Below are 23526 nucleotides of genomic sequence, written 5' to 3' on the forward strand. Positions count from 1 at the left end.
CTTAGGGCTCAGCCTTGGGCTTGGACAAACGTACAGTGACATGTATCTACCATCTTACTATCATACAGACTATTTTCACTGCTCAAAAAGTCCTCTGTGGTGCATGTATCTTTTCAAATTATAGTTTTCTCTGGATATATGCCCAGGAGTAGGATTGCTGGATTATATGGTAACGCTACTTGTAGTTTTTTAAGGAACCCCCATACTGTACATATCTGAAGAAAACGAAAACACTAATTCCAAAAGATACACACACCCAAATGTTCACAGCAGCATTATTTACAATAGCCAAGATATGGAAACAACCTAAATGTCAATGGACAGAGGACTGGATAAAGAAGATGTGGTACATATATACAAATGGAATACTACTCAGCCATAAAAAAGGAATGAAATAATGCCACTTGCAGCAACATGGATGGAACTAGAGATTGTCATACTGAGTGAACTAAGTCAGACAGAGAAAGACAAGTATCATATGATATCACTTATATGTGGAATCTAAAAAAATGATACAAATGAACTTATTTACAAAACAGAAACAGACTCACTCACAGAATAGAAAACAAACTTATGGTTACCAAAGGGGAAAGGTTGGTGGAAGGGATAAATTAGGAGTTTGGGATTAAAATATACATACCACTATATATAAAATAGATAATCAACAAGGACCTACTGTACAGCACAGTGAACTATACTCAGTATCTTGTGTGTGTGTGTGTGTGTGTGTGTGTGTGTGTGTGTGTGTGTGTATATATACACACACACATACATACATATATCTTGTATATATATATATAACTGAATCACTTTATTGTAGACCTGAAACTAACACAACATTGTAAATCAACTATATTTCTGAAAAATTTTTTTAAAAAGTATCTTTGATTAAAAAAAAAATTTCTCTGTGATACACCTATTCATCCCTACCTCTTCCCCCTACCCACCACTCCCAGGTATTTTTATTGAAAAAGAAATGTAACCTAGAAGCATTTGAATTTCAATTTAAGGACAGAATTCTGATTTGATTGTATGAGTTATTTAAAATTAGCATGACCAACACTGCCACTTTTGCTAGATTTTTATTGTACTGCTGCCAACATACAGTATCCCTTCCATCATTCCTAATTAGTATATGTCCTCCAGTGAAATCAATAATATAAAAGGTTGATGGTAGTATTATATAATTCACTGCCGATTTATTGGTTTCCAAATTCCATACTCATTTATTACATGATAAAGAGTATAGTTTAATTGACTTATAAATCATAAATGTTTGAAATATATAATATATAAACCATGTGATTCATGGTTTCCTTATAATGATACTGATATCCAATTCTCCTAATAGACTGGTGTATATATTCATGTTTGCAAAAACGGGGTGAGGGGGTCTCTACCCTGTACCTGGTGAAGGTCATAGTATTCCCACAATTCCCCCACTGAGGAGTCTTGGGTTCTGGATTTTATCACCACTCAACAGAACTAAAAAAGCAGAAAATGCCATGCAACCAGTGTATCTACTTAACATACCCTGAGGTTGAGAGTTTTTTGCCTGCTTTATTTCAACATCTCATCATTATACCCTGAACAGGCTGGCTCAATCTACCACACTTATTTTAAAATGTGCTGACCTCTTTCTATCTTCAAGTTAAACTTTTATTTTTCCTAAAACATGGAGACTAGAATCTCTACAGGAATTTTATACCAATAACCAAATATAATATATCCTTTTGATCTTCAAAAGCATAAAAGTTCTCTGTGTCTATACATCATTTTGTACACTTTAAAAGGGCAACAAAACTTTATTCAAAGAGCGCTGCTAGTACAGGGTATAGAGTGGTCAAAATTACTTGAAGCTTCTCCTATGTTAATACTTACTCACTGTAAGCTGTCCTGTGGTTTTCTTATTTCTCTGTGATTTATCCTAAGGAAACTGGGAAGATGACTCATCCTTCACCACTGAGTCATTAATGACCCTGCTTCTTCTGTTCACCTGCTCCCACAGAATATTTCCTACCCATGGTCCTTATTTCTAAAGCTTTATTACATAAAACAATTTATATTATATAAAACCTACTTAAAGACTACATTTATTTTAAAAATCATTCAATTAAAATAGAATGATTAATTGTATTTTCAAATATTATTCAAAATAGTTTTCAAATATTATTCGAAAGAAGATATATTTCCAACTTTCATTCAGGAGTTACTTCTAAAATAATGGTAACTGTGTAAAATAACCACAAGAAGGTAAGAATTCATTTCAGCATCAATTATGCTAAGAAATCTCAAAGCTTTTTTCTAAATGAAAGTAATTATGTTTTAATGGGAGAAAAGCACTAAACAGAAGTACTTCAGTCAAACTGTTTCCAAAAGAAGAGGTTCAGATTTCCTTGTTCCTTTGCCTTTATACAAACTGAGTATGCAACGTCATTATTTAAGATATCAGAGCTGAGGCAGGACATTTAAAGGTAGATCCGCGAAGTACAGACTTGTTTCAAGCAATGCCTCCTAACCATGTGTTCCCAGTTTAAAATGAACCAACCAATAAACAACATTATGAAAAAGATAAAAAGAAATTATCAAGCTAACAATTCCCCCAAACGTAAAGAAAATATGTAAATTGCCAGTGGGGTGGGTGGTCTAAATAAGGATATAGTGTGCATTCTGCATTGAGACATCACACTGTCAGCACACCTTTTATCATGTTAACAATAAGCTACAGGTGGTTCAAGGGGGAACAATCACATCTCCTGCCTGCCCTCCAGAAGCCATCCACAAAATTTAACTGTCTTACTAAAACGGTAAGCCTAAAACCTTGCAGAAGTTTTTCAAATAAATCCTTATTACATTTGCATGTATATTTGCATGTACTTCAAACAGATGTTTGCTAAAAAAAAAAAAAAAAACAACTCAGTAAATCCTTTACTTAAATTTAACATATAATTTTGATGGATTTTGCCCCTGAGATCACATAAGAATAACTGCAAACACGGTAGCAATACAATACTCTACTTGGTCTCCGTAGAAGCTGGCTGCAGGAATCCTGGAATATTTAATCCTTCCAGGCCACTCAGCTTTCTCAGTCGTTTAAATCAAGCACATTTACAAACTGTCCGAGTATAGACTGGTTTGCTCTTAATAATTCAATAAAGCAATTTGAATGAAGTCAGAGAATACTAAGATATTCAAGATTTAAAATATGTTTTAGAGAAGGAAGCATAAAATCCATTTTTTAAAGATTTTCAAAGTAGCCATTCAGCAACGAAATGTCATAATAGGAAGCAATATTCAAACAGTTACAAATGTTCAACCCAAATGAAGGCAGGATGAACAGAAAATTTCCCCTACGTTTAGAAATATCTCATTCGCCTGCTGGCCTTTTGGATCGTATTCGACATCAGCACCAACTTGAATAAAACAGGAGTGTAAGGGGCTCGCCGGTGAAAGGAATTTTACTCATCAGTAAAATGTTGCTTAGGCTTCACTCACGGGCATGTAAGACAGAGCCCTGTTAAATGCGACCATCACCGTTTTCCACCACCTATACGCAGGCCTATTATCAATGAGATGCTACGTCGAATTTTAAAGTAAAAATGAGCGTTTCTGGCGGAATCCGGCTGCCAGAATCGGCTCCACGTTGGGCTCGGCTTGTCAGCCACTTCTTGTGAGGGGCGTTGCGAGCGGCTAGGGGTGAAGGGCCCAGGATGAAACTAGCCCGAGCTTCCACTCACTTTCCCAATTTCCCAAATCAGGACGGAGTGTGAGCCCGAGGGAGCAGATCCGCCTCTGCGCACGAGGCGCTGCGGGCGGGTCCAGAGGGTCCTCAGGTGTGCGGAGCGCGGCTGGCGTCCGCCAACCCGACCACAGAGGCTTAAGGGGGGCGGGGGGAGGGGCAGCCCCACCGGGACCACCGCACCGACCCCGCGGCTCCGCTGCGTCCGCGTGCGGTGCACACTGACCAGCGGATGGGCACTGACCAGCAGGTGCGGAGCGACCCGCGGTCGGGTCTCAGGTGCAGGCTGCGTCTCGATAGCCCTCACCGTCCCTGAGGAAGCTCCCAGGTAGGATGCGGGACGTGAGGAGAGGGGGGTGGGGGGGTCCACAGCTTAACCCTGTCACCGCCGCCCCGGCCGCCCACCCTCGCCGCGCAGTCTGCAACATCGTGATGGAGTGCAGGTCCTCGCCGGGTGCGGAGGCTGACGCTCACCGGGGCCCCAGACACCCTCCGTCCCCGGGAGCGGGCGGGCGCCGACGAGCCCACACCTTCCCGCTCCCGCCCCCCACGCCCCCGGGTGCGCCGCCAGCCGCGGGATCGAGCCCACCTCAGCGCAACGCCTCGCCGGCCCCTGGCCGTGCCCGCCAGCGCCAGGCCCCGTGCAAAGTTGGGCAGGTGGCACTTTGCGAACCTTTGGGGGCGGGGAGAGGACCGTGGGGCACCCGGACCCCGGGGAGGCGACCCCCCAGCACGGCGCGGCCTCCAAGGCGCCCACTTCCCCCCCCACCGCGCCCCAACCCGACCCCCACCCCGCCCCGGGCAGCGCGCTCGAGCGCGGGAAGGCGCCGACTTACGTCTCGGAATCGGTTCCACTGTCCGGCCTCCCGGTCGTACTGGGACACCGTGCTGAGCCATTGTTTGTCGTCCAGAAAATTGCCGCCGTCCGGCCGACCCGCGGCCGCCGCCAGAGCCTGCGCGCACCAGGCGGCCGCGCACACGCACAGCACGGCCGGCGCCCGGAGCATCTGTGGACGGAGAAAGCGGGGCCGAATCACACGAGGGCCCGAACCGCGCGTCTCGGCCGGGAGCGGGGTGGGGGCGGGAGGAGGTCCGGCGCCAACGCCGTGGGCCGCCCGGCCCCGCCGGACGCACTGGACACGCTCCCAGAGCCGCTCCCGGTTCCCGTGGCCGCCGCCGCCCCGCGCGCCCGTGCCCACCCGCGGCCGCCGCTCGTCTCTGCGCGCCCCTCCCTCCTTCCCTCCCCCATCCACGCTCCCCTTCCCCGCCCCCCCTCCCCGGGACCCCTCCCCGACCCCTCTCCCGTCCCGCCTCCTCCGGGCCCACCTTCCTCCCCGGATCCGAGCTGCGGGCGCTCCGGATGCGACTCGGCTGGAGCGGAGGACGCGGCGCCCGCGCGGACCCGCATCCGCCTCCCGCCCCCTCCGCACCGGCTCCGGCGCGGCCGCCGACCGGCCTCGCTCCCGGGGGCGCGGGGCTCGGGGCGCGCTCGGCACCGGGACGCAAGCTGCACCGGGGCTCGCGGTCTCCCAGCTGCTGCCCTGCGGCTCCGCGCTGCGCGGCCGGAGAGGGACGCGAGCTGAGGACGACTCGGTGCGTCACCGTCCGGCTCCTCCGACTCCCCCGACTCCCCGCCCCGGGGGAAGCCGCCCGCGTGGCCTCGGGGATGCGCCGGAGTCCAGAAAATTTTAGCTACGTGTGCGTGAACTTCATGTTAAAGGGCGGAAGTTCTTTTCTTTTCCCTTCTTTTTTTAAGGAGAGAATCTTCACTACGTGGGGCGCGTGAGTCCGCCCCCATCCCTCACGTGCTGTACCTTATTCTCCTTTCATAAAAACGCCTTGGCTGCTGTAGTTTACGCTCTAGGACTTGAACCGAAAACTTAAAAGCCCAGTCTGTGTCTCCCTACTGCACCATGGAAGAGAGCTTTGAAACTCGTTTTGCCTTCCAAATCTGCATTTATGACAAAATACTCGGCTCCCTCTGGCTTCTCCACATATTCTAAATAAACTGGAAGGAAGTCAGTCATTGGCCTGCTGTGAGCAGACTCTGACGAAGACAGACTCTCCCACAGACTTAGATGATGTAGGTGAAGTGAACATTATATGCATATCAGGAGATCCACAGAGGCTAAAACACTGCGATCACGTTCTGTCTCTCTGTGTGAATCATTAGAGATTATTTCAGCCGGAAGTCCATCTCCCAAAGCTGTGACCTTTGAAAATGTCCTGGAGCTTCTGAAACTTGAGGAGCTATTTGAATAACAGCTGTACCTTCTCACGTTCTCCGTTTCAATCTCATGTAACATTTGTGCAACATGTTTCAAACTATATTAAAATAGGAGTCAGACATGATTAGTTAACACTGCTATTTTTTTTTAAATACAGGATTTAAAAATGAATGTATAGTATGTAAAAATGAAAGAAAAAAATCTGCTATTTTTTAACTCAGAAAAATGTTTTTCCCACCATTTCCCCCTTTTCCACTCGAATGATAGCAAGGGGAGAAAAAAACCCAGAATCTACAACTGTAATTCATAGATGCACCGATTGATGTCAACACGTTTCAGATAACTTCGAGAACACTGATGTGTACTAATTCTCCAAAGATGTGTGTTTGGGCCTCTACAGCTGGCCGTTAGTTTAGAATGTTCTAATTCCTGTGTATGACATCATTAGATCATCCTTAGGTCAGCCCTCTGCTATGGCCTCTTCCGGATGCCCTGTCCTTCAGCTGCCTGCACCCCAGCCTCACTGCTCTACTTCAAAATTGGAAGTACTTTACTCTCAATTCAATGAGAATATTTCAATATGTTTAAAAAACCTCATTCTTTTTAATTTAAGTCTGATAGAAAAAGCACAGAAAGTGTGCTTTAGATGAAACTTGATGCACAGCAGAAGTAATTATTAAAAATGACCTTCCAGGGAATTCCCTGGTGGTCCAGTGGTTAGGACTCCGCTTCCACGACAGAGTCCCTGGGTTCGAGCCCTGGTCGGGGATTCCCACAAGCCGCACCACGTAGCCAAAAACAAACAAAAACAAAAACAAAACTTCCAACCTCTAAGAAAGATGTGTTATTTGCTACAGAATATTTGATTATTTGATGAGGGATAGTGCTACAAACTCTCCACCTTCAGAATCCATAGTGATCTGGATTTTAGCATGGTGATTGCCATCTGAAGCTAACATGATCACCTTTAGATGGATAGATATAGATACAGATATAGGTATAGTCTTCATTTACCCAAAATGCATGTATCTCACTGCTGAACCTCACATGTTCATAGAATCTCTTCATATCTAGCTGTCACTGGCAACCTCCAAAGATGCAGCCCCCCATGGACTGCTACCTACCAGTTGTAAAAATCTGTGGAAAAACTCACAGTGACAGTGGTACTTGTCTTGGGAGAAAAGCTTCCAACAGGGCATCAAGCTCCAGATCTGACAGTGAACAGGATTTACCAACAAAGTGCACGTTTGAAATGGTGTGAGTCCAAAGAGGTAGAACGAGCCTGTCTGCAGAGAGTTTGTGCTGGCCTGGTGCGGTCCAGCTCGCCTCCCCCGACTGGCAAAACACCTGAACCCCAGCCTTCTTCCAAAGCCACAGGGAAGGTCACAGGGAAGTCCCTCATCTTGCTCCCTATGTAACTGAATGTTTGGGTCTTTAAAGAGCCTGCTTTCAAAATTTAAATAATCCAGAGAGAATTCACACTTCCGTTAACACCCAGGTTATCATTTAACACCTCCATGGGGGTTAATAGAAAGCTTGCTGTGAGCAAAGCACCACAGGGGAGAAAAAGGAAGAGAATTAAGTACGCGGTGAGACATGGGAGGGGTAGCTGGGACCTTGCAAGTCAGAGTGGGGGGTCCAGAGAGGAGTAATTCACTGCCTGCTTCCCAGTTGTGTTGAGAACCAGTGTAGGAACAGGAAAGGCTAGAAAAGCAGAAGAGGGGTGAGGTGTTTGGTGGGGGCAGAGTAAGACACTGGTGCAGGACAGTACCGGACAGGGCTAGAGCTTGTTTTTGTGTTTCTGAACATGCTTTACAAAATCGGTCACAGCAAGACACAAGTCTTCAGATTCCCAGCCCCTTTCCTGTCACTTCTGTCACCTCATGCCAATTAATAACTCATATACATCATGAACAGCCAACATTGGGGTCACTCTGACCTTGAACTTGACCCAGAGGTCAAGTTTCTTTCGTACTTACTTCTTTATCCTTTTAACAATTCCTGTACTAAACATGAAGTTAATCCATCAACGAACACCTATTATAGAAGACACTTTGCTTGGAATTTTTTTTTTTGTATTAAGTCTATTTCTTCTCTAAGTTTTCCTACCCTCATTTTCAGACCTGCCACAATTCTAGAGAGAGAAATACTCAGTGTATAGTGACAACAGGTCTCTTTCTAACCACCTTTGAGATTGGGATCTCTGAAGACGTTGATGGAGCTCCATTTCTTCACACACACACACACAGAGCCATCTTTCATTAGTCACTTTCTTTCTCGGCTGCTGTAATAACCATCGTGAGGATGTACAGGAAAGGTCCGACTCATCGCGCATCTCCCTGTGCCAGGCACTTTACAGGATGCCCTTTCGTCTTCGCAGCCTGCCCGGGACCCTGTTGTTAGTAAATACACAGGAATGGTTGTGAGGGTCTGTGAACTTCTCCAGGGTGGTCGTGCTTCTCTGCTTCTAGGTCTTCTCTCTCTAGAGAAACTGCTGTTTTGATCTTTTGTTTATGTTCTTTTGTTCCTCTCCTGCCCCCATCTTTCCTCCCCCGCCTACTGTGCATTTTTTTTTTTTTTTGAATTTTATTTTATTTATTTTTTTATACAGCAGGTTCTTATTAGTCATCCATTTTATACATATTAGTGTATATATGTGAATCCCAATCTCCCAATTCATCCCACCACCACCACCACCACCCCCGCCACTTTTCCCGCTTGGTGTCCGTACATTTGTTCCCTACATCTGTGTCTGTATTTCTGCCCTGCAAACTGGTTCATCTGTACCATTTTTCTAGGTTCCACATATATGCGTTAATATACGATATTTGTTTTTCTCTTTCTGACTTACTTCACTCTGTATGACAATCTCTAGATCCATCCATGTCTCTACAAATGACCCAATTTCGTTCCTTTTTATGGCTGAGTAATATTCCATTGTATGTATGTACCACATCTTCTTTATCCATTCATCTGTCGATGGACATTTAGGTTGCTTCCATGACCTGGCTATTGTAAATAGCGCAGCAATGAACATTGGGGTGCATGTATCTTTTTGAATTATGGTTTTTTCTGGGTATATGCCCAGTAGTGGGATTCCTGGGTCGTATGGTAATTCTATTTTTAGTTTCTGTGTTTCAGTCAGAGCTGGGACACACCCTTACTCAGAGTCAGGGAAAGAGGTGACATGAAAGCAGGGAGCTCCCCTAGCACCTTGGTCCCTGCCTCAAATGACCTTATCCCCTCGGACGCTGGGTCTCAGCAGCAGCAAGCCAGGAACCAGCAGGCAACCCACCTGATGGGCTGAGATGGGAATTGACCAAATTGCAGCTCTGTCTTTAGGAAAAAATGTGGTTTGCCAACCAAGCAAGTGTGGTTGCCTTTCTGTTACAGCCAGCTGGTGCAGACAAGGGGCCGTGGGGGTTAATGGGCTTTGCAGAGTGTCTGATGTCACCAGAGCTGTGGTTTAGGGTTAAGTGAGTTATCCTAAGGCCATGTCTGAAATATTACATTATAAGACGAGGGAACCAATATCTGAGCTATAAAAGTCTACTGTCTAGAGTGATGCCTTATGCCATCTCCATCTATAAGCTTGAATTCAGCATATAAAAAAAGAAAAAATGAAGCAAAACCCTGGGTATTAAAAGTTCAGGACCAAATTAAAGACCTGCCAACACCATCCTGGAATCATGCCAAGAGGGATCATTCTGTGTCCTCATCTCAGAATTTTATTTACTGAAACCATCTAAGTCTTATAAATCATCTGATCTTAATTTAATAGAAAGTAGCAATAATTTCTAAAATTTTCATTAGGGGCATCAAAAATAAATAAATTTTTTAAAAAACTAAAATGGAATTGCTAGGGTAGTATAACAGGCTTTGTTGTTGTTTGTTTGTTTTTAGAGACCAACCCCACTTAAACAAACTTGATAAACAGGCCCTCTTGTGATTTAACTTAAACATTCAGTAGATAAATTGACTTTAAAAGCTATAATAAATATGAAAAGCACATCAATCAGTTTAATTATGGTAATTCTTAAAAAGACATTTTTCAATATTTAAACCAGAGGGTGAATCTGATTAAATTATTGATTACTAAATCGATGGTACTGGAAAATGACCAATAAGGCAATTAAAATTTGTTTTTACTTTACGTTGAGATATAACTCTTGACTTTTTTTTAAAAATTTTTTTAAATGAACCTATTTAATCTTTTGGGTTTTTTAAAATAAATTTATTTATTTATTTTTGGCTGTGTTGGGCCTTCGTTTCTGTGCTAGGGCTTTTCTCTAGTTGCGGCGAGCGGGGGCCACTCTTCATCACGGTGCGCGGGCCTTTCACTGTCGCGGCCTCTCGTTGCGAAGCACAGGCACCAGACACGCAGGCTCAGCAGTTGTGGCTCACGGGCCCAGTTGCTCCTTGGCATGTGGGATCTTCCCAGACCAGGGCTCGAACCCGTGTCCCCTGCATCGGCAGGCAGACTCTCAACCACTGCGCCACCTGGGAAGCCCAACTCTTGACTATTTTTAAGAAAAATATTTTAAAATTTTAAAGAACATTAATTATAAATACATAAATTATACTGAGGGGTAAAAGGTACTGACACAAAAGTGTATAAAATAAAATGTATCAGAATGTTTAAACAATAAACTCTCTTTACACATAGGAACATTCTTATACCAAGGTTATTAAATTTAAAAATATGCAAATCAAAAAGGTTTTTAAAAATAATTCTGTCCTTGAGATTAATACAGATATGTTTTTAAAAGTTGTTTGACCTGCAGATTTATTAATATAGTAACCTTCATATAAGAATGTGTGTGGAGTGAATTTATTCTTTGACTCAGAATGTTATTTGCCCTAGGCTGTTACCTGACGCAAGTTCAAGTGCCCAGCACGGAGTGAGGCCAAACAAACCAAAACGTTGGAGTTTGGAGCAGAGAAAGGTTTATTGCCGAGCCATGCAAGGAGATGGCTGGCTGGTGCTTAAAAACCCCTGAACTCCCTGAAAGTTTTCAGCAAAGCATTTTTAAAGGCAATGTGGGGGGGCAGGGGTCCCAGGATGTGTGATCAGCTTGTGCACAATTCTCTGATTGATGATGGTGGTCAGTCCTTAGGTGCCAGAAGGTCTGGGGGCTACATGCTCCTAATCATCAAGTAGTTAGTTTCTGCCATTTGGTGGTGGTTTTAGCATCTGGAAAACTGAGGAAATGTGCATCAGATACTCTTATCTGGGTACTTCAGAGAGGAGCTAAAGCAGAGGATATGGGGGGAGGGGTCTGTCCCAAGAAGGCCCCATAGGGTCCTGCTTGGGTACAGGGACAATATTTTATCCTCAAATAGCTATAGATAGAGTTTCTAAATCAAGATCTACAAAGAACCTTTTATGTTTATCTTTGTGAATTTTTGTTGACTTATTTTAGCTGGCTAGTGCAAAACAAGCTTTTTGCTCTTTTTTAAAATTTTTTTAAACAAGTAATGCTAATTAGATTTGCTGTAGTAATCCAGTTCTGGGCTGCAATCAACAACGATACAGCTCAATTTAGTTCAGATTGTACTTTGAAATGAGATCTTGAGATACTTTTCTTGACATTTTTTTTTTTCCTTTCAGGAGCTTTTTAATTACAAGCTTAATTTCTTTACTTGGTAGAGGACTCTTCAGGTTATATGTTTCACTATGGTTGAGTGTTGATAGTTGGTGATTTTTAAGGAATTGATGCTTCTAAGTTATCAAATTTATTTGTTATTTGTAATATTCCCTTTTCATCCTTTTAGTGAATGCACGATCCATAGGAACAGCCCTGGTTTTATCCCTGATACTGATGATTTGTGTCTTCCTCCCATCTCTGTCAGTCTTCTTAGAGCTTTATAATTTTTATTAATTTTTTTAAATCAGATTTTTGTTCCATTGATTTTTTTCTATTATTTTCCAATTTTATTATTATTATTTTTTTAATTTTATTTATTTATTTATTTATTTATTTATTTTTGGCTGTGTTGGGTCTTTGTTTCTGTGCGAGGGCACTCTCTAGTTGTGGCGAGCGGGGGCCACTCTTCATCGCGGTGCGCAGGCCTCACTATCGTGACCCCTCTCGTTGCGGGGCACAGGCTCCAGACGCGCAGGCTCAGCAGTTGTGGCTCACGGGCTTAGTTGCTCCGCGGCATATGGGATCCTCCCAGACCAGGGCTCGAACCCGTGTCCCCTGCATTGGCAGGCAGATTCTCAACCACTGTGCCACCAGGGAAGCCCCTTCCAATTTTATTGATCTCTTATCTTCACTATATCTTTCCTTATATGGATTAATTTTGCTCTTCTTTTCTCTAATTTCTTAAGGTAGGAAATTAGATTATAAATTTTAGAACCTTGTTTACTAATTATAAGCATTTATTGCTGTAAATTTACTTCCTGTACTGCTTTAGCGGCATCTCACACGTTGTGATATGTTGTGTGTCCATTTTCATTCAGTTCTATGCACTTTTAATTTCTTTTTAAAATTCCTCTTTGACTCGGAGATTGTTTACATGTGTGCTGTTTGATTTCCAGATGTTTGGAGATTTTTATATTGTTTTTATGTTGTTAATTCTAGTTGGTTCCATATGGTCACAGAATATGCTATGAACGATTTCAATTATTTTAAATGTATTGAGCTTTGTTTTATGACCAAATGTATAGTCTATCTTGATTTCTCTAGATATTACAATATACATATTTAACTGATAACAGTCTACTGATATGGAATTTTTATCTCTGAACAAAGTGCAGAAACCTTATTTCCATTTAGGTCCATTTACCCTCTTGATTCTTTAAATATAATTGCCTTAAGAATTTCCTCTACATATGTAGGGCATCACTTAGGTGATGTTTTAATTTTGCTTTAACCATCAAATATGATTTAAGAAACTAATGAGATTAGTCTTATTTGCCCCTCTTTTTTTACCCATTCCAATGTTTTTATTTCCTTCTAAAGTCCCAAGCCTTCTTTTGCTATCATTTTCTTTCTCTTTAAAAAATTTCTTTAGCCATACTTAAAAGATAAGTTTGCTAGTGATCTTTGTTTTCATTTCCTTTTATTTGAGAACATCTTTATTTCCTGTTCATTCCTGAATGATAGTTTCACCAGATATAGAATTTGTGGTTGGCAGTTCTTTTCTTTCAGTAGTTGAAAAATGTTTTGCCATTTCCTTCTGTCCTCTGTGGTTTCAGATGGGAAATTTCCTGTCATGTGAATTGTTGTTCTCTGTAGGTAATATGGTCCCTCTCTAGCCAATTTTAAGATTTTTTATGTTTGTTTAAAATTTTCAGACATTTCAGGAGTAGATTTCTTTGGGTATAACCTATTTGGTGTTAACTCATTCTCTTGAATCTGTAGGTTTACATCTTTCACCATACTTGGGGAGTATTCATCCATTATTTCTTCAAGTATTTTGTCAGTGTCTCTTTCTCTGTTTTTTCTTTAGTGCAAATAATATGAATGTTAGTTCTTTTGTTTCTTCACAGCTCACTGAAGCTATTCCCTTATTTTTTTAGTCGACTTTCTCTCTGATATTCAGATTAGGTAAATTCAATTCATGAATTCACTGATTCTCCAGTTCATTTATCCTAATCCTCTGTCATCTTTGCTCTGCTATTGAGCCCATCTAGTGAGTTTTTTTATTTCAGTTATCTGGTCATCTGGTTCAATTTATCTGTTATCTCCTTCTATTTATAGTGTTCACTTCTTTGGTTTTCTGTTTTTCCTTTTGTTCCAAGATAATTTGTAACTACTTGTTGAAGCATCCTTATGCTTCCATAATCCTTGTCAGACAATTCCAACAACTGATTCATCTTGGTATTGGTGTCTGTTGATTATCTTTCTCATTTTGGATATTATGTTATGACTGGATCCTATTTAATCTTTTTTTTTTTCAGTAAGCAGTTCCCCTGTTAGGTGATAACCGCAGTGCTAGGTGGGTTTGTAAATTCAGCTTCTCATCTGGACCCTGCCAAACTCACTGCTTGCAAAAATGAGGCACTTGTAAATTCAGCTTCTCATCTGGACCCTGCCAAACTCACTGCTTGCAAAAATGAGGCTCTCATTCATAGCACTGCCTCTTCATGGGTGGTTGGGTTGTAGGTTCAGCCCTTACTAACATCTTCCCAGCCAAAGTGGGGTTTCTCACTGCCTCTGAGAGTGGGGGACATGGGGATGGAGAAGGACAGAGTGTCTGAGTTTCCCCTGGAGCCTGAGGGCATCACATGGAAATGAGAGGATGGTGCTATGTGACTTCTGAGGCTAGTAATAAAAAGAATGGTGTCCGTCTGGCTGGTTGGCTGTCTCTCTGATTATTTGCTCCCTGGAGAGACCACCACCAAGTTGTGAGGACCCTCAAGATGCCTATGTGGGAAAAACTGAGGCTCCTCACAACTGGCCAGGACCAGGCTGCCAGGAAGGCCAGTGAGCTACCTCGGAAGAGACTGTCCAGCCCCAGCTGAGCTTTTGAATGACTGTAGTTCTGGCCAACATTTTGACCACAAGGCAAGAGGGTCTCTGAGCCCAAGCCATCCAGTCAGCTGCTCCTGAATTCCTGGCTGGCGCAGAGTTAGGGGGTCTCAGCTCAGCAGGTGTACATTTGCTTAATCTCCCTGCATTTGGAAGTAAACTCCACACATCTGGGCATGATCAGCTCGCTTCCAGGGATCCTGTGTTTTATCCTCTAGAAAATCCACCACCCACTCTTGCAGGAGGGAAGGGCCATTGGAGTAGGTCTGACTGCTTCGTATATGAATCTTCAGCCACTTCTTCTTACCTTAGCCTTATCCTTTTACCTAGACGTGAAGAAGTAACCACGTGCTGTTAATTGTGGAGTCTCCTGGGGATCAAGTGTTCTCATCCTGTCCACCTTCTTAGGGTTCCGTGCTCTTGGTCCCATTCCTCTCCCTACTCAGCTCAGTTCCATCATCATTCTGTAGCTGATATCATCTGCTTTTTGGTTTATGCATCTTTAAAGATCCCTCTGTCATTATTTTATGGTGGTTTCAAGAGAGGGGAAAGTTAATATGTGCCTCCAGTTTGCCACCTTCCCTGAAGTCTTCCAACCCAAAATTATTCTTAACTGACTCAAAAATCTAATACCTCACTCATCGAATCAGAGTACACTTCAGATGTATTAAACACTTAAATCATAGAAACAGAATCTTTAAAAAAATTGTATTAAATGTGTAATCTTAGTGTTGAAGGAAGGGGAACCCCTTCCAGGGCCCAAGAGTGGGCTCTTATCTAATACTCAGAAATGAATTGTCCGAGGAGACACACATGCTGACAAAGCAGGAGACGTTATTGGGAAGGGGCGCCTGGGCAGAGAGCAGGTGGATAAGGGAACCCAGGAGGACTGCTCTCCACGTGGCTCTCAGTCTCGGATTTTATGGTGATGGGGTTAGTTTCTGGGTTGTCTCTGGCCAATCATTCTGACTCAGGGTCCTTCCTGGTGGCACACGCATCGCTCAGCCAAGATGGATTCCAGCTTGATGACTTCTGGGAGGTTGGTAGGACATATGGACTGGAGTCTCCTCTCTCCTTTGACCTTTCCCAAATTATTCCAGTTGGTGCTAGCTTGTTAGTTTCCCATTCCTTACCAGGACCTCCTGTTGTAAGATAACTCATGCAAGTGGTTACTATCATGCCTGGCCAGGGTGGGCAGTTTCTCTCAGTGGTTCCCCTAACATTAGAATGGGGAATACATTGTTAAGCATAACCAAAATCCCCAAAAGCAAAAACATGGAAATGGATAAATCTGATTACATAAAATGCAAATGCTTGTTATTTAAAATAAATAAAAATTAAACAGAAATTTATTTTGACAGAAACAAAGGAATAAAAACAAACTTGAGAGAAACTGTTTGACACAAATAACATAGGGTTAATTTTATTTATTATGCAAAGAAAAATTATAAATCAATGAGGAAATGTTTTACAATCCAGTAGAAAAGCAGACATTAAATTAAGAGAGGTGTAAAATAGAAAATATGCTAATTTCAATGAGCAAGTTTAGGAAATGTTCTTAGTGTGTCACATGTTAAGCAAGCAATAAGTATGATCACATCCTAAATTTTCAATGCATGTTGACAAAATCTATGGGAAGAAGATGGGAGTGATTTTAAGGGTCCCTTTGATATTTACAAGACATAAGATAGATTGTTCAGTTGCCCAAAGAAGAGGTTGGTAATGAGTTTATCTCCACACCTACTGAAGATAGTAGTGTGTCTCTCAATTGACATTAGTCTTCTTTTCTGAGAGTACCATTTTAGAATTTTCTCCTTATGCATCTTTCCACATTTTTTTATTTAAACTTTCTTTTTAATATTTATTTATTTATTTATTTATTTATTTATTTATGGCTGTGCCAGGTCTTAGTTGCAGCACTCATGATCTACTGTTATGGCATGTGGACTCTAGTTCCCTGACCAGGGATTGAACCTGGGTCCCCTGCATTAGGAGCACAGAGTCTTAATCACCAGGGAAGTCCCCACATTTCTTGTCCTTTGAAAATGTATGGTATTGCTGTTGGTTCAGGGTATGTGAGTCCTGTTCCAATGATTGTTTCTAAGTGACTGTTTATGGCTGGGAGAAATCAAGTAAATTCACTGCCAATAATGACATTTAGCTTCTTTTTTTCCTTCTATGTTTCCTTTGTTTTTTATCTTGTTGAGTTGGTTAGGACCTCTAGTAAAATATTAAGTAAGAATCATGAGAACTGATCTTGCTTTATCTTCTTATTTAACGAGAATACAGTTGACCTTTGAACTGTGCGGGTCCACTTATGCAATTTTTTTTCAAGAGTAAATACTACAATACTACACTATCCAAGCTTGGTTGAATCCATAGATGTGGAACCACAGATACATAGGAAACTCAGATACAGAGGAGCCACTGATAAGTGGGGCTGACTGTGAGCCCCATGAGTTGATGAAGGGTCAACTGTGTGCTCCCTATTTCTTCATTAAATGTCGTGCTTGTTAGAGTTAACTTATACTGTTATTGCAGGTTGACAAGGTTTTTCATCTCTATATAATGATTTTTGAGGATTTTATCAAAGTCTTTTAACCTCACACATTCTCCTTCTTCTTGCCCAACTATTAATGTGGTAAATTACGTCAACAGATTCTCTGTCCTGTGGGGATAAACCATGTGTGGCTATGACCTATTAGTATAGACCTGGATTTCACTTTCTAATGTTTTATTTAAAATTTTATTTTTACGAGGGAGAACTCTCTCTGGGATGTTTATGTCAGAATCTTACTTTGCTTGTGGAATGAACGTGGAAATATTTTCATCTTTCACTATGACTTTGAATAAACCGATAGACAATAGGTATTGCCTGTTTGTTGCTGATTTGGTAGCTGTCACATATAATATCACCTGGGTTTGCTTTCTATTTGGGTGATAGTTTTCAGAATACCTTTTCAGATTTTTGAACAATTCAGGTTTCTTTAATTCATGAAATTATATTTTCTAAGAAATGTATCATTTTTTCTAGGTTTTTGTATTTATCAAGCTCAAGTTGTACATAAATGCCTCCACAATGTTAAGTTCTGAATATATATGTGTCAGTCTCCTTCTGTGATGCTCATCTTATCTCTTCATCTCTTTCCTTTCCTGATCATATGTGCCAGATGTTTATTGAACAATTTTGTTTTCTCTTGTTTGTTTTTCTTTATTCTTTCAAGAATTTTGGAAATAATTTTGTGTTTCTCTTAAGTTATTTCTGTTTCCTAAAAAAATTATTGTTTTTCCTATTTTGTTTTCTAATTGATGGCTTTAAAGCTAAAAGTTTCCCTCTGATGACTACTTTGGCCACATCACACAGTTGTTGATACATTGTGATTTTTTTTGTCACTTAGTTCTCAATCATTTTAAATTTTGTACTGTTTACCTATTCATTCAAAGAGTTATTTGGATGTATGCTTTTTAAGATGCAATTGTTGTTAATTTGAGTATATATTTTCCCCCTTTTTAAGTACTGACTTACATACATAGTGGCTTAAAAGAACTTTTAAAAAATATATTGGGAATTTCTTTGTGGCCTACTATATTATCAAAATCGGTGAATGTTCAATGCATATTTGAAAATAATATCTATTTTCTTTCTATTAATTACAGAGTGATGTGTATATCTATATAGATATATTCCATATGATGTTTGAAATTTCTGTTATCCAAAACTCTGCATCCCTACTTGTGTTCTACTAAGCCATCTGCTGCTTTCTCAGAGTTGTGATAAAATCTCCCATGTGACTGTGAGAGAAATTGGGGCTCATTCAAGTTCTATCAGTTTTTGCTTTTCTTTTTGGACTTAAAAGCTATGATGAATGTTGAATACTGTTTATGTCTTGAATTCTAGCCCCAAGTGTGCCATCAACAGTGGAACTTAAGTCAACAGTCCAGCCGCTAGATTTTTCCCACCAAGACGATAACAAGATTAGATGACTTCTAGGGCTCTTCCAAATCTGATACTCTGTGACTTCAGCGTGCAACAGTGTTTTCACCTTTGGGGATCAATTACTCAGAATCCTTTATTTCTCTGTTGTTATAAAAATTGCAGGACATATGTAAAACAGATAAGGATCCTAATGCTAGTCCTAGTGGTGGAAAATCTCTTCCCCGTGTGAATTGATCTTAAATCCAAGCACAGACAGAAGGGCTGTAGAAATGGTGTCTTCTCACTGGGAGATCGGCTTCAGTTCTCAAGAAGCTACGAAAGAGACACTGCTTGTAATTAGAAGAGGGATTCATCTTTCCCCCCAGAAGCACTGAAATTGGATTTTTCCAATTACCTAAATATTATTAATCTCTTTTATGTCATTACATATTCTTCAATGTGTAATTTTAAATAACTGCAGAGTATTACATTGTGCGCTTGTATTATAGTTAAAATTAACCAATTACCTTTTATTATACATTTGCACTCTTGAAAATCTTTGCTACATAAACATAATTAAATTTGTGTTATTGCATGGTTATTTATCCTAGATAACATTGAAAAGGTTCAGAATTTTCTACAATTATTAGTAGTGATCCTGTAGCATTCTATTTTTATGCCAACCAAGGTTCTTAATTTAATTGCATTGACCACAGCAATTTGATAAGCACTGCATTGATACATATCTTCTTATCAGAGAATACTTAGTAATTTCTAAAGCTGTTTTATTGGACTGATTGAATTGCTTCACATAGAAAGTTTAAACCATGCCATGACCTTCTTGAGAGTTTATTTGCTGGAGAGGTGATAAGTTTTAATCTTTATCCTCAAAAGACCAATAAAAATGGACAGCTTTTTGGGGCAATATTTTTGACATATTGTGCCCTTTTTGTGTATTCACCACTAAAGAATATGAATGTTTGAAAACTTACTTTGGCTTTAATAGCTCATACAATATATTTCTACATTAGAAACTTTTTCAGTAAAATGTGAGGAAAGTACCCACCACTTAGACTCAAAAGAAAATATTGCTTAAAAAAAATAACCGAATAAAGTTGTTTGGAAGACAGACCCAGTCCTCAGAACTGCCTTGTAACAACCAAAAGCACATCAGAAAATAAATAATTCAAAATTTCACTTGTCCTAAGTGTTTCTAATAGAATATGTTTTATTCATTAATGATATGATTATTCCTATTATTTTGATAAATTTTTTGAGAGTAACATAAGTATATGAAACATAAGCAAAATGTGGGTCACCCTTCAAATTACCTAAATGTTGATCAGAATTATTATGGTCAGAGAGATTGTCTTAGGAAATCAACTTTTAATAAGAGAAGTGCCTCTGTGGTCATGAATACATCGTTTAAAATAGAAGCTATAGTTTTCAGAATGACACTTCATCTTAAATTTCGAAACAGGGTGTAGATTATAGGTCAACAAGAAATTCTGAAAAACTATCATTAATTTTCCAGAGAATTCTGTTTTAATATCCCAAATTTAACATCCTTTAGAAGTTTCACTCATTTGTTGCTAAATAAATTTCTGGAGGTGTCTCCTGTGTAAGAGGGTTACATAAGTTTATCACGATTTATGAACGCATTTCAAAATTCACAGAATCCTGTTAACCAGCTTTATGCTAAGTCAACCACAGTGGCAATAACAGAACTTCCTCAAAGACCTGAATCCCGATTTTAAGACCTTTAAAGTAAAGAACGTTGCCTTGAAATTTTCAGGATGAGTCATGACAGGTGGTGGTTGACCTTTCCTCTTTTTCTTCATCATACTTTTCAATCATTACTCTGAACCTGCAATTTTATTTCTTAAATCCTTTTCTTTATCCAACTTGTTACAACTTGGCTTACTTCCTACAACTTTACTAAAAGTAGTAGCCTAGCTTTCACGTTGTTTTCTCCTATTCATGAAGGACTGCATCTTTCAGCAGCATTTGACACAAGAGAACGTACTCAGCTTGACTCACACAAAACCAGCCTATTCTGTTTCTTCTCCGCTTACTGAACTAATTCTCCCCGTTCCTAAGTTCTGATGTTTCTTAGATTTCTGACATAGACCCTTCTTTTTCTTCTTCTACACATATGTATATCCATTTTTTACTAGATCTTAGATACATTCATTGCTGTCATATTTCTCCACCTGAATAACAAACATGTACCTACACAATCTATATCAAACTGAAATCATGAGTTTTCATATATCCCCTTACCGACATTCTCCAATTTCCCTCCTTATTAACATCTTCCGTTAGTGTGGCACACCTGTTACAATTGATGAGCTAGTACTGATCCATCATTATTAACTAAAGTCCGTAGTTTACAATAGTGTTCACTCTTGGTGTTGTGTACTTTGTGGGCTTTCACAAATGTATGATGACACGTATCTGCATTACAGTGTCATACAGAGTAATTTTGTGCCCTAAAAATGCCACGTGCTCCAACTATTTATCCCTTTTCCCCTCCCTTGGAAATCTTGGCAACCACTGATATTTTTCCTGTTGCCATAGCTTTGCCTTTTCCAGAATGTCATGTAGCTGGAATCATACAGTTTGTAGCCTTTTCAGATTGGCTTCTTTCACTTAGTAATATGCATTTAAGGTTCCATTTAAGGTATCTTTTTGTGGCTTGATAGCTCATTCCTTTGTATCACTGCATATTATTCCATGTATGAATACACAGTTTGCTTATCCACTAACCTGCTGAAGGACATCTTGGTTTTCCAAGGTTTTGGCAATTGTGAATGAAGCTGCTATGCACATCGTGTGCAGGTTGTGTGTGAATATATGTTTTCAACTCCTCGGAGTAAATACTACGGAGCACAACTGCTGGATTGTCCAGTAAGAGTACGTTCAGCTTTGGGAGAAGCTGCCACGCTGTCTTCCAAAGCGGCTGCACCATCCTGCATTCTGACCCACAGGGAATGGGAGTTCCTCCTGCCCCACATCCTCACCAACATCTGGTCTTGTCTGTGGTTTGGATTGTGGCCATTCTAATAGGTGTGTGGTCGTGTCTCACTGTGGTTTTCATTTGAATTTCCCTAATGATATATAATGTAGAGCATCTCTTCAAATGCTCCTATGCAATCTGTGTATCTTCTGTGGTGAAGTATCTGTTCACATCCTTTGCCCATTTTTTAGCTGTATGGTTCATTTTCTTATTACTGAGTTTCAGGAGTTCTTCGACTTTTTTTTTTTTTTTTTTTTTGGCCACGCTGCGCAGCTTGCGGGATCTTAGTTCCCCCAGCAAGGATTGAACCCCGGGCCCTTGGCAGTGAAAGTGCCGAGTCTTAATCACTCGACCACCGGGGAATTCCCATCTTTGACTATTTTAAATACTAGTCTTTTATCAGATATGTCTTTTCATTCTTTTAACAGCATCTTCTGTAGTGCAGAAGTTTTTAATGTTAATGAAATCCAACTTATCAAGTATTTTCTCATGGACCTTGCTTTTTGATATTGTATCTAAGTCATTGGCAAAAGCAAGGTCATGTCTGATTTCTCCTATGGTATCTCCCTGGAATTTTATACTTTTGCACTTTACATCTAGGGCTATGATCCATTTTTAGTTTATTTTTGTGAAAGGTCTGTGTCTAGATTTTTTTTTTTATTTTAACACATGGATTTCCCTTTGCTCCAGAACCATTTTTTGAAAAGACTGTCCTTTTGCTCCTTCATCAAAGATCACTTGACTATATGGACTATTTCTGGGTTCTCTATTCCGTTCCATTGATCTATTTGTCTATTTTTCACCAATATCACAACGTCTAGATGACTGCACTTTGTAGTAAGTCTTGATGTCTAGTCTGACTTTGTTCTTCTACTTAGATATTGTGTTTGGCTATTCTGGGTTTTCTGCCCTTTAATATGTTTTTTCACAATGACATCAAAATACATCCATTCTTTATTTGCTTCTCTTTCTCTCCACCCATCACCCTCACCATCATACTATGAACAGTCTTCGATTCCTCTGAAATTTCTCTGTCATGAAGTCTGCTCTCCTCTGTGGCATCTCTACCACTGTCTTCGCTCAGATCCTTACTTTTTACCATAATAAGGCATCGTTCTCTTCAGCAGTGTTTTTGCTATGGCATCTCCATCTACCTTTGTGGTTCACCTCCACATTGCTATCAAAATTGTCATTTTTTAAAATCAAGATAACATTTACTTCAACTAACAACATTTAAGGGAATTCAGATAATCTGAAATATCCCATAAGTTTTCATAAATACGTACTCTGGGCAAGCATGACCCTAATCAAGATTTAGAGCTTTTTAATGTCTCCAGATAATTCCCTGAAGCCCGCTTCCATTCAATCCTCCCGCTCCCAGCATTCATTGTTAGGATTTATAGAATAAGAGATTAGTTTGGCTCTTCTTGAACTTCATATAAATGGATTCATCCAGTATGTATTCTTCTGTGTCTGGCTTTTTTGCTTGGCATAATATTTTTGAGATTCATTCATGTTGTTTATTTTAAAGAAGATCATTAGTTTTTTTTTAAAATATTTATTTATTTGGCTGCACCGGGTCTTAGTTGCAGCATGCGGGATCTTCATTGCTGCATGCGGGACCTTTAGTTGCGGCATGCGGGATCTAGTTCCCCGACCAGGGACCGGAACTGGGCCCCCGGCAATGGGAGCGTGGAGTCTTACCCACTGGACCAGAGGGAAGTCCCAGATTATTAGTTTTTATTGGTGAGTAGTATTCCACTTTGTGAACAGATTACAGTTCGTTCATCTACTCTGCCAGCAACTGATATTTGGAGCATGTTATCCCACCAGTGACTCTATATCCTTACACCTTTTCACGTCATCAGTCCTTTTAGGTTTTGACATCCGGTGGGTGTTAAATGGTATCTTATTGTGGTTGTCAGAATGATAAATGAGAAATGAAATTAGCTCGTTTCATCACCTCTTTCAACACTTCTGGTGACCGCGGAGCTTTCTGCTGGCTTCGGAATACCCTCCCGCTCCTCACCCCACAGCCCGGCCTCCCACACGGCTCCCAGAATAGTCCGTGCCCACGTGTGTCCACCCTTCTGTCTCGTCTGCGTCTGTCCGTTCCCTCACTCCTACTCTTCTTCTGTTCCCAG

The 23526-nt window shown here is 40.7% G+C and overlaps 1 protein-coding gene and 1 long non-coding RNA gene across 3 annotated transcripts in view; one reads left to right on the plus strand and one right to left on the minus strand.

The window, feature by feature from the left end:
* SPOCK3 (SPARC (osteonectin), cwcv and kazal like domains proteoglycan 3) overlaps positions 1-9355 on the minus strand; it is a 442183-nt gene extending 432828 nt beyond the window's left edge. For both annotated transcript variants that reach the window (XM_082402143.1, XM_082402145.1), the window contains exons 1-2: positions 5066-9355; positions 4576-4746 (exon numbers count right to left, since the gene is read on the minus strand). In XM_082402143.1, the coding sequence (XP_082258269.1) occupies positions 4576-4746 (171 nt within the window). In that variant the 5' untranslated portion in view covers positions 5066-9355. The remainder of the gene's footprint in view (positions 1-4575; positions 4747-5065) is intronic.
* The window catches only part of LOC309633384, a 545333-nt gene that overhangs the window by 281515 nt on the left and 240292 nt on the right, over positions 1-23526 (plus strand). The gene's annotated exons all lie outside the window — the stretch shown is intronic.

This window comes from Balaenoptera borealis (assembly GCF_965194805.1).
Source record: "Balaenoptera borealis genome assembly, chromosome: 8".
In the NCBI taxonomy this organism is placed as follows: domain Eukaryota; kingdom Metazoa; phylum Chordata; class Mammalia; order Artiodactyla; family Balaenopteridae; genus Balaenoptera; species Balaenoptera borealis.